At 40.6% G+C, this 14,138-nt stretch overlaps 1 protein-coding gene across 4 annotated transcripts in view; it reads right to left on the minus strand.

The window, feature by feature from the left end:
* Positions 1-14,138, minus strand: part of NR3C2 (nuclear receptor subfamily 3 group C member 2) — a gene marked incomplete at its 5' end in the record, with an annotated part of 184,180 nt that overhangs the window by 41,591 nt on the left and 128,451 nt on the right. For all 4 annotated transcript variants that reach the window (XM_079305951.1, XM_079305952.1, XM_079305949.1 and 1 more), the window contains one exon: positions 6,882-6,998. In XM_079305951.1, the coding sequence (XP_079162077.1) occupies positions 6,882-6,998 (117 nt within the window). The remainder of the gene's footprint in view (positions 1-6,881; positions 6,999-14,138) is intronic.

Genomic DNA, 14,138 nt, shown 5'->3' on the forward strand with positions numbered 1-14,138 from the left:
CCAGCACCCCCTGTGTGCACAGCAGCACTGCAGGACACCAGGCAGGTTGGGACACACACTCCAGCAGGGATGCAAGGCTGGAAACCAAGGGTGCTGTGCCTTGGATGGCACAGTGGAGAGCCCAGAAGATGGAACAGAAAGTCTGGAGTTCAGCAGCCCCATGCCAGAAGCCTGAAAGGCTGTTCCTGGAGGAAAGACAAATGCTGCTGGCAGCTGGGAGCTTGCAGAAGGGAGAGCTGGAACCAGGAAAATGTGAAAAGACAAAGCATGAACCCGATTAGGAGTTTGATCAGGGACTGCTGGATGGGAGCTGCAGGCTCTTGGATCACTGCAATGCATCTTCCCCAGCTGCCTTCACACACAATAAAATCATCTGCAAAATTCCAAGTACAAGGACACACTTCCAACATTGCTTTTAATTGATGCCCCAGAGATTACTCTGACATTACCAGTCCTCTTCAAAATTCTGCACTTTTAACCAACATCCACAAATAATTTCTTAATAGTTGTCATATATGATTGTTCTCACAGTTATCTACAATATTCAAGAACCACAGAATCATTTAGGTTGGAAAAGACCTTTAAAATCATTGAGTCCAACCATTAACTCAGCACTGCCAAGTCCACCACTAAACCACATCTCTAAGCACCAGATCCACATGGTCTCTAGGAAAACATCCTTCCCTGGACAGCCTCTTCCAGTGCTTGACAGCCCTTTCAGTGAAGAAACTTTTCCTAACATCCAATCCAAACATTTCATTCATGAGGATGATTCAAGTTGGAAAGTTAGAGGGCCACACCCAGAGCAGGGTAAGAACAGTACACATGGAGTTAAGATGGACACAAATGCAGGAAAAGTTAATTGATGAACAAATTAGCTCCTACAACATCTTCAACAGCAGGTTTATAAGGAACAGGAAAATTAACTATTACTTGTTATTATCTATTACTTATTTAAATAATGTAAATATGTATATTATAAATATATATATGTATACATACATATATATATAAATAATATTTAAATATTATTTATTTGTTACTCACTTATTACTTAAATAGTATTTTTTATCACTTAAAGGTAATTTCCAACCTGTTGGTGTTTGTAGAAGTCTGCTGAAAGAACTGATAAAAACCCCCCTGAATGTTCAAGCTAAAAAATTATTGACTGGATTCCCTCAGAAGAAAATGCTACATAATAAATGCAAATAAAAATGCACTAAAGTTAATGGCATTTCAAAATACTTTGTAGTTAAAGTTTAAATGAAAAATAAAATTTGGCCATATGTATACCTGAAATTGCTTGTGGCTTACACAAAGGGGTTTATTTTCCATTAAAATTTATGAAATCTTGGTTAGTAGAAAATTTAAAAAAAAAATAAGAGGATACACTTCTGCTGTACTTATGCTTTCCCCAAATTTTCAGATTTTTCTGAAGAAGATGGGAACAATGATAAGATAAACCACATAAGCTCCAGTAACTGAAAATAACTGTGCATTTACAACCCTTCTAGTATGAGTTCTTAACCAGAAAATAGAAAGCTGGGCAAAAAGGTGACGTACCATATCCTATTACTGGTTGTCATAATTAACCTATTTTTCAGATTATTGGAATATTTCAATGTATAAAAAATAAGGGTATCTGCCAGTGAAGCCTACAAATCACACCCAGCATCTTGTGCAGCAAGTGCCTTACAAATGTAAATGTATGCAGAGCCGAGATTTCACAGGCAGCCTCTGCAGACAGAATGATGAACTGTGTCATTTGCAAGGTGAAATCTATTTTATGTCCCTTCCAGATCCAAAGGGTCCTTGAGCAAGCTGCTCCTTCCTCACTGCTGTAGGAGACCAATGCTGGGAAGCCTTGGCAGTGTTTCACTGGGGAGCTGAGGCAGGGAAGGATTGCAGCCCTGCCTGCTACTGATCTTTCCACACATTTTTGTCCCCTCTGCAGGCATGGCACATCCCATGGCAGAAGAGGGACCTTTCCTGAACACACAGAATGGGATGCCTGGTCTTTAGGTCACATCTGAGAAATGAAGAACAACCTGCCCAGAAAGGGGGGTGGCAGTTCCTCAAGTTACCACAGAAAACATTCCCATTCTCCCAAATCTCCCGTTCAGCATGCGGGAATGACAGCAGCAGGCTCTGTGCCACCCTGGTGGCAATGCAGGACAATCCCAGGGGCTGCTGCTTTATGGGATGGCCCTGGTGGTGGCACAAGACCCCATGCCAAGGTGTGGGGCTGGGGGTCTCACTGGGACAGACACAAATGGGGAACAGCAGCACGAGGTGGGAGCCAACCCAAAACGCAAGAGCCGCGCCAAATCCAATCACGGCGGATGCTGGAAGAAACTTTCCAAATCCGTGAAGTCATTCTGCTCCATAATTAACTGAAAATTAATTACAGAATCTTGAAAAGAGCAAAAACCAAAAATGGGCCAGCATACCTTCATAGTGCAGTTGCTCACTCTGAATCTCTTCCAACAATTAAGCCTAGCATATGTCACTGGAGTTAAAAAAATAAAAAAAAAGATAACAAAACAACAAACAAAGTATGATTCCCAAAAAAAGTTTTGGAGTCCTACTTGCCAAAGGGGATATAGCTGTCTGCAGAGCACACACACACCTTCTAGAAATGAGAAGGATGATTTAATGTGATACTTGGCAACTTCAGCTTTGCAGAAATTACAGGTTGCAGATGCTTCTTGTAAAATCAAAACAAAAATCAAGACAATAACATAATTAGGTAAATTATTTGCTGACTTGATGAATAATTTTCTAAAGATTATTAAAGGATGTAAGAGCTTACAAAATGCTCCAATTTTTCAACAAACAAAACAAGGAGGTAAACAATAAAACTGCCAAATTATTTTGGCTGAGCATTCACAGAAGGTGTATTTTGTATCACTAAATTACATGTATTTTTTACAAGGTGCCTAATCTTGGCATGCTGCCACCAGTCAAAATAATATATATTTTTTTTTAACTTGGGGAAAAAAAAAAAACATGCTGGAAAGTAGAAGATATGCCATCAAAACAAAATTGAAAAACTGACAGAGCACAAAAGCACTCTTTTCTTTTTTTTTTTTTTTTATACTTAAACAATATTGAGAAAGACTATTACCAAAAGAGGAAAAAAAAAAAAAAAAAAAAAACCTAAGAAAAAAGATCAGTAGATTAATCAGAGATTGTGCAAAAACGTGCTGCAGGAAACACGGAACGCTATTTCTGATTTTCAGTTTTCCATTATAGAGATTAGTATCTTCAGTGAGAGCAGGAAGACAATCTCAAACTGTCAAATTACAAAATTTGCTCCACCAGCCCCCCTATTTCAGTCAGAGGGAGGAGTTGGGTGGGGGCAGCCTGGGGTCCCTCACTCCCATCTCTGCATGGGGAGGGTGGCAAAGGAGAGTCAAGCTCCTTTCCAGCCCATGCTCCTTAATGCAACATTTCTTCCAGATCAACTGGAGGTTTGATGTTTAGGTTTCTTTCTTTAAATGAGGAGATAAAATATCATAGTTTTGTGCAAGTGGAAGATAAATGCCCATGGTTTCAGCACCTTGCAGACATTCCAGCCCTGAGCTATGATGATGACCATTTTGCAGATCATCTTTCTGTATTTCTCCTGAACCCAGCACCTCTGTTACAATTTGAGATTTGTTTTTACATTTGTTTTTCTTTGGAGGGTGAGAGCTGAGCTTGGCCTTACTCTACCAAGAGCACAGCACAGTGCAGTATGTCACAGCTACAGAGAGCACTCTGCTGCAAAGAGAACTCTAAACTAAATTGCATTTATAAATTCATTTTTCTCCAGCTCCTTACTGATCACACCACCTAATAAAATACTTGCCCATTTTGCCTGTAAGTCCAGGCTAGAAACAGGAAAAAGCCCATTTTTTACTGGAGGAATATACTTGGCAAGACCAGGCTGACCACATGAAACTACAATCTACAATGTATCTTCATAAGATGATCTTACTCATTCTCTTCAAGCTAAATATAAAACCAGTTATATAGTACCAAACCTTGGTATTTTAGATGAAAATTACAGTTTTCAAATAAGAATTAGTATCTCTTTTTGCCATTTTTTGTGATCTCCAACACATCAGAAATGCCCTGCAGCAGCACAGAGAAGCTCCCAAAATTGAGATGCATCTGCAGATGCCCAATGCAGAGCTCATCACTGGAGACAGATGGCCTAAGCAGAGAAAAATCCTTGAGCTCCCAGCATTTCCTGCCAGAGCTGGGCTGGCACAAAGGTCCATCAGCATGATTTGGGAGCCCTTGGGGCTCTCTAAATGCTGCCCCAGGTCTGCACCTCTTTCTGGCACTCCCCTCTCCTCCAGGCTGCTCTTTCCCTCTTTGACCAAGCAGAAGGAATGGAAATCTAGAACTGGATTCTGCAGTGCATGGGAATCTGGAACTGGATTCTGAGTGCATGGGAATCCAGAACTGGATTCTGCAGTGCATGGGAATCCAGAACTGCTCCCCTGCCATGTCCTTCATGGCAGTGATGGAAAGGCCTCCTTTATCACATCTTGGTTCTTCTACATGGCATAAAGGGATCAAATCAGGAGTGAGGATTTCACCTGAAGTTTCTCTCTGTGATGAAAATCACTGGAGCAGCTGAACTGCAAATCTCAGCTGTGTGCCAGCTGTACACTCCAGAGGCAGACTTACCCTTGCAGGTCACAGAGTCACAGACATTAAATTTAGGAAAAGACCTCTAGGAACATTGAGTCCAGCACTGCTGAGTCCAGCACTGCCAAGTCCATCACTAAACCTTGTCCCAAGTGCCACATCTGCATGTTTTTAAACATTTCCAGGGATGGTAATTCACCCTGGCCAGCCCACTTCAGTGTCTGACCAACCTTTCAATGATATTTTTCCTAAAATCCTCAGCTGGCATAACCTAAGTCCATTTTCTTCCATCATGTACCACATTTCATGTGAGGATAGACCATCTGATCACCTTCTTGGTACACCCTCCTTTCAGGGAGCTGTAGAGAGTGATTAAGCCTCCCTGAGCCTCCTTTTGTAAGGAGCTAAACAACCCTAGCCACTCCTCAGAGTTGTGCTCCAGACCCTTCACCACCTTTCCTGCCCTTCTCTGGACTTGCTCCAGCACCTCAATGTCTTTTCTTGCAGTGAGGGGCACAAATGATTTCCAGCAGTCTACCAAGCTCCAACAAAAGAGAAGATTTTTTTCAATGCATTCCTTGTTTACAGCATTCCAGTCAGTATTTAAAAATAAAATTAAAAAAAAAAAAGGCAAAAAAAGAAACAACCTCCTCTAGCAAAGTTTCCTTCCTGCCTTGCTTTTCTGCAGAAGAAAACATATCCTTTTCTGCACCATGTGAACACAACCTTTGAAACACACCTGGACATCTTAGGGATGAACTCATGACATTGCAGATGAAGTGATCCCTGCTGCTGCTGTTTCCCAAGGTTCTCCAGCCCTGGGTTTTGCTGCAGCTCCACTGGCACTGCACAGGGCACATCCAGGGGGGATGCCCTACACCAGCAGCCAGCAGGATGCAGCAACATTCCCAGCACTCCAGAGAGCTGCCCTCCCTGCTCCACAATGATTTTCAGCACCAGTTTTCTGGGATGAAGGAGCTGCTACCATGGAGCTCCTGTTTCATCAAACAAAGGCATTCTGTTTCCCCTGCAAGGCTGAACAGCACAGATCAAAACCAAGGCAAAGCTGTGACCTCCCCAGCATCCTGTAATCTGGCCCTGTTTTCCCTGGGGAAAAGGAAATAAGGGGCCTGGGGCACAATGTAGCATCTCAAAATTGGGAGAGGGGTAGAAAGAGAGCCTGACAGGGCTACTCTCTCTGAAAAAGCAGGTGTGACTTGTTTGAGTATTTCTGCAAGGAGACAAGACAGACAAAGAAGTCTGGGAGGTAGAAAAGGCAGCAGGCAGGAACCAGGATTTTGTACATAACCTATAAAAGACAAAGCAACTCAATCTGTAGAACTGAACTCAGCTGCCAGGAGAATAGGTCCAGGAGGACAAAAAGTGAATTTTGAGATAGGGAGGAATTAATGTGACCATGTTGTAATTTTCTGTACAGTGAAAAACACTCCAAGGGAAGGGTAACTCTGTACATCAGGGGAAGGACCTGCAGCGGTACCCAAACCCCTGTTCACAGACAACATCATAAACACAGGAGTGGTGGGAAAAAGCCATTTGTAAAAACATTTACTCAGATGATGGTGTGAGATAGGAAATCCACTGAAGCACAGCCAGAAACACATAGGCATTACCAAAGAAGAATTAAAACAACAGGAAAAAAAACTATTATAATTTTCGGTACTATACAGTTTTCACCACGCTTTTAAAAATTAGTAAGAAAACAAATTTCCTTGTTGGTTTTGGTGTGTGAACAATGCAGCAACATCATCAGAATTATTGCACATCCTTACAGTCACAGAGTAAAATCAATAAAATTGCTGAATAAGCAATTTTAAGCACCAAATAAGCACCAAAGAAGTTAAGAGGTTTTACTATGTGTGAATTTGCTTTCATGATGGTGTAACATGTTTTCCAGTATTCAAGAGAATACTCATCAAAAAACCCCAACCCCATGCAACAGTTGAAACATTAACATTTTTAGCTTATGGTATCCTACTAAAATTACTGTCATCATAAAACACCCACTTTTCTTTTTTCTGTGCCATAAAACATGCACCTCCAAGCCCCCAATTTAGAATGACAGTAGAGTTTATCAGCTATTAAGCACTTCTTCAGGATAATCCCACCTTAAAACTTCTCAGATTATGCAGCTGCCAGAACTATAAAAATGCTGCACATTGCCAATTTTTTTTTCACCTAATCAAATTAAGAGACCAAACTATTATTATTCTGCTTACCTCCTAAATTCATTCCAGCTTGCAGACATTTCTGTAATCGACAGGCTGGGCAGTTCTTCCTCCGAATCTTATCAATTATACAGTCGTTCCTTCCTGCACATAGGTAATTGTGCTGGCCTGAATGAACCAAAAATAAAATGCATTATTAGAGGCTGCATTTACATAATTCCAATTCGTTCCTCTCTGCTGTTTTGCACTCATTTTGAGATTCTTATTAATGAAGACATTTCAAATTCCATTCTTCACCCTTTCCAAATGATCTTGGTGAGTTGCCATGGGCCTTTATTATGAATACCTCTTCTTTTCAATTTGGGAAGGAGTTTTGGTGTCACTCTCAAGACAGATCTCATTACTTTTATTTTTTTTCCTAAACAAGACTGATTTTTTCTTCTAGTGAAAACGAAATGATTGGTTTGAGATTTTTGAGATCACAGCACAGTCTAGCAGCTCTAAGTTTGGGTATGTTCTCATGCTCAAGAAGTTCAGGATACAAAACAGAAATACACAGCAAAAGTTTAACTTTCCCCATATACTCCACTGTCTTCAACCAGGCTTAAATCACAGCTGTATTATTTCATTTCTGTAAAGCCCCACAGAAGCAGTCCTGAAAAGACAGCAGGTATTGAATGTAGAACTACAGGCAGGCAGGGAAACAGGCTGGCATTTGACAACTTGGAGACTCAAAAGGCATTTTGCTCCATGGGGGGAACACAGGTGGAGCAGTGTCTCAGGCAAGGGCATGCCCTGAGGCCTTTTCAAAGCCAGGTGCTTGAATTTGACCTGGAAGAATCAAGGAATTCGGGAGGGGTTGGTGCAGCATGACAGCAGAAGTGAGAGGAGATGGTTTTAGCTGCCCTGATCCAGAGGTGGCACACAGGGATCTGCAGAGGCCAGAACAAATGTACAGAATCCCAGGAGATGTGCAAATACAGTTGAAGCCAACCACCAAAGCAAGAAACTGCTGTGGGAGAGGGGATGAAGATGCAGATCCAAAAGGTGACAGAGCTGCTGGAGACCTGACTTCTGCTTTGGAATTTGCCTTAAAACTTCAGCTAAGTAATTTTCTGTCTCTGCACCTGTCTTCCTTTTCAGCCTTCCAATGTTATCTAGACAGTGAACTGAAACTTGGAATGTTTCTTGAATCTCTTCTGAGCATCCCACACAAAGAAAACTGATCTCATTTCAGTGAGTGAAGTGTCACTGTAGTGCCACAAAGGAATAATCATTTAGATAATGCTTTAGATGTTTAAAGAACAAGCAGATAGGCAAATAAGGATTTTATTAAGGGGCTTTACCTAGCACTGTGACACAGATGGAAAAGAATGAAACTACAGCAAAATAATTCAAGAAACAGGCATAAAATCAAATTGTACAATATAGTGACAGCACCAGGGTCTATCAGCTGGCCTTTAAGTAGGCCCAAGTAGGCTAAACAAGAAAAAGATAATATTCCCAGCTAATCACAAAATGAAAACCTGGGTATCACACAATGTTTATTTTGTGATGTGAACTACACAAAAACAGGCATGAAAGAGAAGAGCCAGCTTAATTCCTCTTTATATTTTTGCTCTGAACTGACTTGAGCCCATCCCCTAAAGAACCATCACATGGACAGGATGAAAGTAACATAAAAGGGGAAAACAAAAGCATTTAAAATTATGAGATACAGCATAAAGATGGTTTATATGTCCTTAAAAATACTTGCATATAATCCTTTTTTTATTGTGGGGAAAGGGAAAAATGGTTATTTTCTGCCAGGAATGCAGGTGCACTTGCTCAATACTCATACAATGTCCTTTGTACCTCAGACTACTGCAATACCATTTTTAGGCTTCCACAGGCGGGTGCAGGCTATTAATAAGACAAGTCAGCTCCAACACTGCAAAATGAACCCCTCTGCAGAACTACCCTGAAGGCAGCTTGTGCTAAAAAAAATTATACCTGTTAAGTCAACATTTTTCACTAGTACTTTCAAAATCTAATGGGTTTAATAAAAAAATTCCCATTTATGTACTCCAGGATAATTACTTTTTAAATGTTGTGGTAATGTCTGATTCCAACACTGTCACAATGGGACTTCCTAGGAAATATTCCCACAACAGCAGAATATTCCATAAATCACCCTTCAAATGCTTTAAGCAGCCTGCAATTATTGCTTTGTGACCTATCTACTTTAGATCAAATACTTTCAGAAAACATAACTTAGTGAAGGTTCATCAATTTTTGAATCATACTAATGTATGGTGCAAAATCTATAACTAGCTTTTCTAGTAAGCAAGGCAAACAGCAATTTTTTGTTATTTCTAGAAATTCTGTAAAAACCACAGCAACCATAAAGTTTAACAGAAGTAACTTAAAAACCCTCCAAAAAACCAGAATAGATCAACATTCCAACAAATCCTCTATGTAGAGTACAGCTATAAAATAATGGACAGTTTTTTAGTTAACATCTATAATGCAAAAAAAAAAAAAAAAAAAAAAAGGCTTCAGTCCTCCAGGAGGGGATGGAGGCCATCCTGAGAGAGGCTGATGTTTCTGTGGTGCAAGCTCTTCAACTTTCAAGAGATGTATTGATCTGCCTGGTGCAGTTTGTGTTTAGCTCAATCCAGTTGTTCTTTTTATCCCATTCAATCACCCACAAGTGGGCTGGAAAGTGACAGAGCAGATATTGAATTCTCATCTCCCATGTGCTAAGTGCATTAAGATGAAAGTAATTTTTACTTATGCCATCATTAAGAGCACTTACACCAGCTAATTCCTGTTCCATCTGAAATACAAAGATATTAGAGATGCAAGGAAAATCCTCCTGTTCAAAATAAATAAGGAATAGGTAACACACAGTTACACAGTAAGAAGAAAGTGAGATCTTTTCTCTTAGCAGTAGAGCTAGTGGAATATTGAAGTTTATATTTTCCAGGTTATTGTGCCACCACATATCACAGAATGACACAACCAAATGCACACACAAAAATATCTGAATGTTTCTAACTTTCCCACCTCCAAAGATTCTGGATTTCCCTGCTTTTATAGGCTTGCAAAAGAAAACAAAAAGGAAGTATTCATGAAATTCAGTCTTCCTTCTTACTGAGTTTTCCTGAATAAGCAAAATTCAGCAGTAAAGAAGGGGAGGAGAAAAAGATGTTCTTATTTGGCCTATGAATTACTGCCAAAATGAGGCTATAGCAGAAGTTGTGCCTTCCCCCATTTTAAAACTCCAGTGCATCGAGTCACCAGTCCCCAAAATTGACTTGCTAAGATGAACTTATGTCTATGTGCAGTGCACTGTTGCACTCCAAGAGCTGCCATGCTTCCCCTACAGGTAAGGCTGCAAAAGGAATGAGATGTAGAAATTTCTTGTCAGTATTATTTCTGTTCCTGTCTGGGCAAAATTAGAAAATCACAGAAATTTCGGAAACATTCTACATGTTTTATCTTCATCCTAAAAAAAAAAAAAAAACCAAACAAAAAAAAAAAAAACCCACCCAGTTTTTTGAAGTCTAAGTCAGGAATTACAAGTCATTAATGAGTATTCTACATTTTTGCTCTCTTGTTAAAATAGAAATTACTATGATGAAATGTTAAATTCTGTAAGGAGAAAAGCACAGTCCTGGAAGAGGATCCAAAGACAGTTTGATTAAAGCCCACTCATGAAAGCATGATAAGACTAGCTTAAGAGTTCAGGCAGGTTTTTTACTTTTCTTTCTATTTGTATTAAAATCTTCTGAGGAAAGGTATTCTGCATCTTCCCTACAAACTACAAGCCCTGTGTGATTAGGCTAATGATTAGCCACCCTTGAAGTCATGTTTTTCTCTTTAGATTTCACCCAAATGGGAATATTTTGTGACAGGGAGAGATATTCATACTCCCCCCATGGACATTCAGAGTAATAGATCAACCAGCTTCTTACAACAATTTCCTGCCTATCAAAAGATTTATGTCCCCATCTCTTTGCTGGACTAAACAAATCCAGTTCTCTCAATCTTTTCTCGTAGGTCATGTTTCCTGAGGAGGTCATCAATTCCTCCTATTTTCCTCCAGCCTCTTTCCTAAAACAGGGCCCATTTTTCTTGCTGAGTTTCACCATCACTAAGGCCAATAAAATGGTTATTTCCTGCATCTTGCACACACAGCAGCCCTGCTAATGCAATCCTGGACCAGAGCTGGCTTTTGGCAATGGCATTAGGTTGTTGACTCACGCTCACTTGTGTGTCACTAACCACCAGCTCCTCTCCTGGGGCACTGCTGCCTTCCACATGTTCTTTCCTGCTTTTACCTGGGCTGGCAGTTCTCTTTATTCCTCTTCTAGATCCACACACACACACATCCACTGAGAAAGGCACAGAAAAATTTAAAAACCCCTCTAGGCCCAATGTCTGAAATGGGAGTGTGCCTTGGGTCCCAAGGCTGAGGAAGCCTCACAATGGGACAGCAAAGTGAGAAAACAGGAGCAGCAGCTCAGGACCAAAGGAAGCAGAAGTAGCTTGAAAAAAACTCAGCTTTTAAAATAGTGTCTCACTGAGGCACATCAAAATGCATATCAAGTGTCCCAATTTCCCTTCTTCCTCCACAATGGGAATTAATACTTCGACTCAGAAAATTGCAGGCAGAGTTGTTGGCCAGAAAGCCAAGATTTCTTCCAGGGTTTGAGGAGAGGGGAGCTGGAAGCCACCTCCAGCCCTGCCTTGCAGATCTGCACATAAGAGCTGGGATCCCTTTTGCAGCTTCTGGGCTGGAATAAGTGCTTAGTTTCTGGAATATTTCCCAACTTGGAAGATTATCTCCCCAGCAGCAGTGATACATATAAAAGCCTTATGGAATAAATAACATTTATTTCTTAACACTGTCCCTTCCCTTTACCAACCAGACTGTCAAGACTGTACAAGCCTCTGTCCAACCTGAGCCACAGACCTCCCCTGCTAAAGACAGAGCAAACATACTGCAGAAAATCATCAGGATTTTCAAAAGGAAGTCTCTCAGCTCAGGAATATCTGGTCAGCAAACAGAATTTAACACTAGGTTTTTCTGCTTTCTGGTATAGCCCTAATGAAGGGCTTTGCAAGGAACCACAAAATGTGCACATCCCAACCTCTCATTTGTGCTCACTGAACTATGTGATGTATTCCTTTAAACCAGCTCTGAAACCCTTGCAGACTTTGTCTCCGTACCCATATAAACTCTTTCAGTTACTAAAAACTGTTTCTACCTTTTGATGGCCAGCATACAAATAAAATTACTGCCAAGACTTGCCACAATGGTTTTCCACATGCAGAAAAGGATTTCCTGTTTGACAGGAGTCGTATCACACTACCAAAGGACAAGCTGCATATACCTGAGGTTTTCACTTCACCATCTGCAGCAGGCAGGTGCTCTCAAACAGATCAGCATGATAAGTATGATGATGAATCTCTTTACAAATTTCAGTTTTCACAATGCCCCTATTTCTTGCAATAAAAGAAAAGCCTTCTAGTCAACAGAAATGAGAACTACATTTTCATTTCAAATGCCCATTTGTTACACAGTTGAGGGTGATTTTTTTTGTTTTGGGTTTTGTTGTTTTTTTTTTTTTTTTTCTTTAAAGCAGTTGACAACTGCCCAGCAACAGCAGCCTATGTTTGCAGTCACTATTTTAGGCTACATCACATGTCAATTACATAACCTTGTTTTACTGCTCTTGAACTGGTTCGAACAACCTGGGAAAGAGATTAGGGCAGTCCCTCCCAGCTGCCATCCATCCACACACTCCAGCAGGACCTGTCCCCCCAGCACAGCTCCAGTGCCTCTCTCCAGGGCTAGTTACTCATTGTCAGACCCACCTGAGACACTGGGTAATTAACTTCCTCAGCTCTGCTCAAACCAGTCCAGTCCGACCACAGTAAACTAATAAACTCCATTCCTCACACTGAGATTTATGTGCAGCAGAATAAGCTGATAAATGCCACAGCCATGGTGCAGGACTCAGATATGAATATTGCCCCTTCATTTTACATAGAGAATAATCTGGGTTTGCATTGTAGATCTTGAATCTCAGTGTTTCCCAAAATTCAGGGTTTATCTCCCTTATTACTCCACATCCTCTATCATTCCTGGACAACATGCTTTTATGCTGCAGACCAAGGCAGTATCTGACAATATTGCTCTATTGTTAACAATATTACAGCCTGCTTATAGCATAGGTATAATCTAAATCCTTCCCTGAAGCAAGAATTTAGAGCTTTCCCTCCTTTATAATAAATTAGAGGCTTAATTAAAATTTGTTTTGACTTTGGCAAAATATTCATCACATCTGGGATATTTCCTGCCTGCTTCTCATTCTAAATTACCTTCTGCTACTTCTAGGTCCCAAGATATCTTTCACTTTCTCTACCCTTTTATATTACTAGATTATCTTTTATCTGCCATTTTAATGATATTTTTCTAAAGTCTCCTTACTTTCTATCCCCTCCTTTTTATTTCCTTCAGTAAAATTTGTTTTCCAACCATTTTTAACATACCTTCTTCTTCAAGACTTCTACCCTTTCTTGCTCTTTAACTCCTTCTTCAGTCTTCTCATTTACTTTCTAAATGAATTATTTCCTCTGTTCAGCCAATAAATGTGATTTCACAGGGCACATTTACACTGCAGCTAAAGGTATAGCTACACCTGATTTAATATACTTCAGCAAACTATATTAAAATTACTGATGCAGGGGATAAAAACTAAGTCTCAACAGCATCATTTCCTGCAGGGTCCACAAAACCCAGCAAGGGCTTTTTTAAAAGCACAGACACACCCACAGATGAGCCACCACAGCTTCCTCCAAAGATGACCACACACACAGAGCTGATTCCCCTTTATTTATCTGCAACTGCAACAAGGAGGGTTGTGTCTCCAGATGCTTTAGATGTAAAACTTTTCAAGTTGGCATTTATGCACTCCCTGCATCTAAGAGCACAGACTCCAATGCTCTCCCAGTCTGAACATGGAGACTGTCTTCTGCTCCTTCATGTTCTCTGGAAGCTTGCCTTCACATTGGCCTGAGAGCAGCCTAACAACAACAATTGGAATGGTCTGGTGACCCTGGCAAAGCAGATGAGAAGTTATAAAAATGATTCTCACTCACTATTTTAAGCAGACTGAAAGGGCACCGATGACAGGGATCAAGGAGAGAGAGAGGAAATTTGGCAAGGGAGCATGGGATGTAGCCCAAAAGAGGCTCCTATTTTCTGCAGGAGAAACCATCCAGCAGGCATGAAACCTGGTAATGACAGCGAGATGA

Source organism: Erithacus rubecula (assembly GCF_903797595.1).
Source record: "Erithacus rubecula genome assembly, chromosome: 5".
NCBI lineage: Eukaryota > Metazoa > Chordata > Aves > Passeriformes > Muscicapidae > Erithacus > Erithacus rubecula.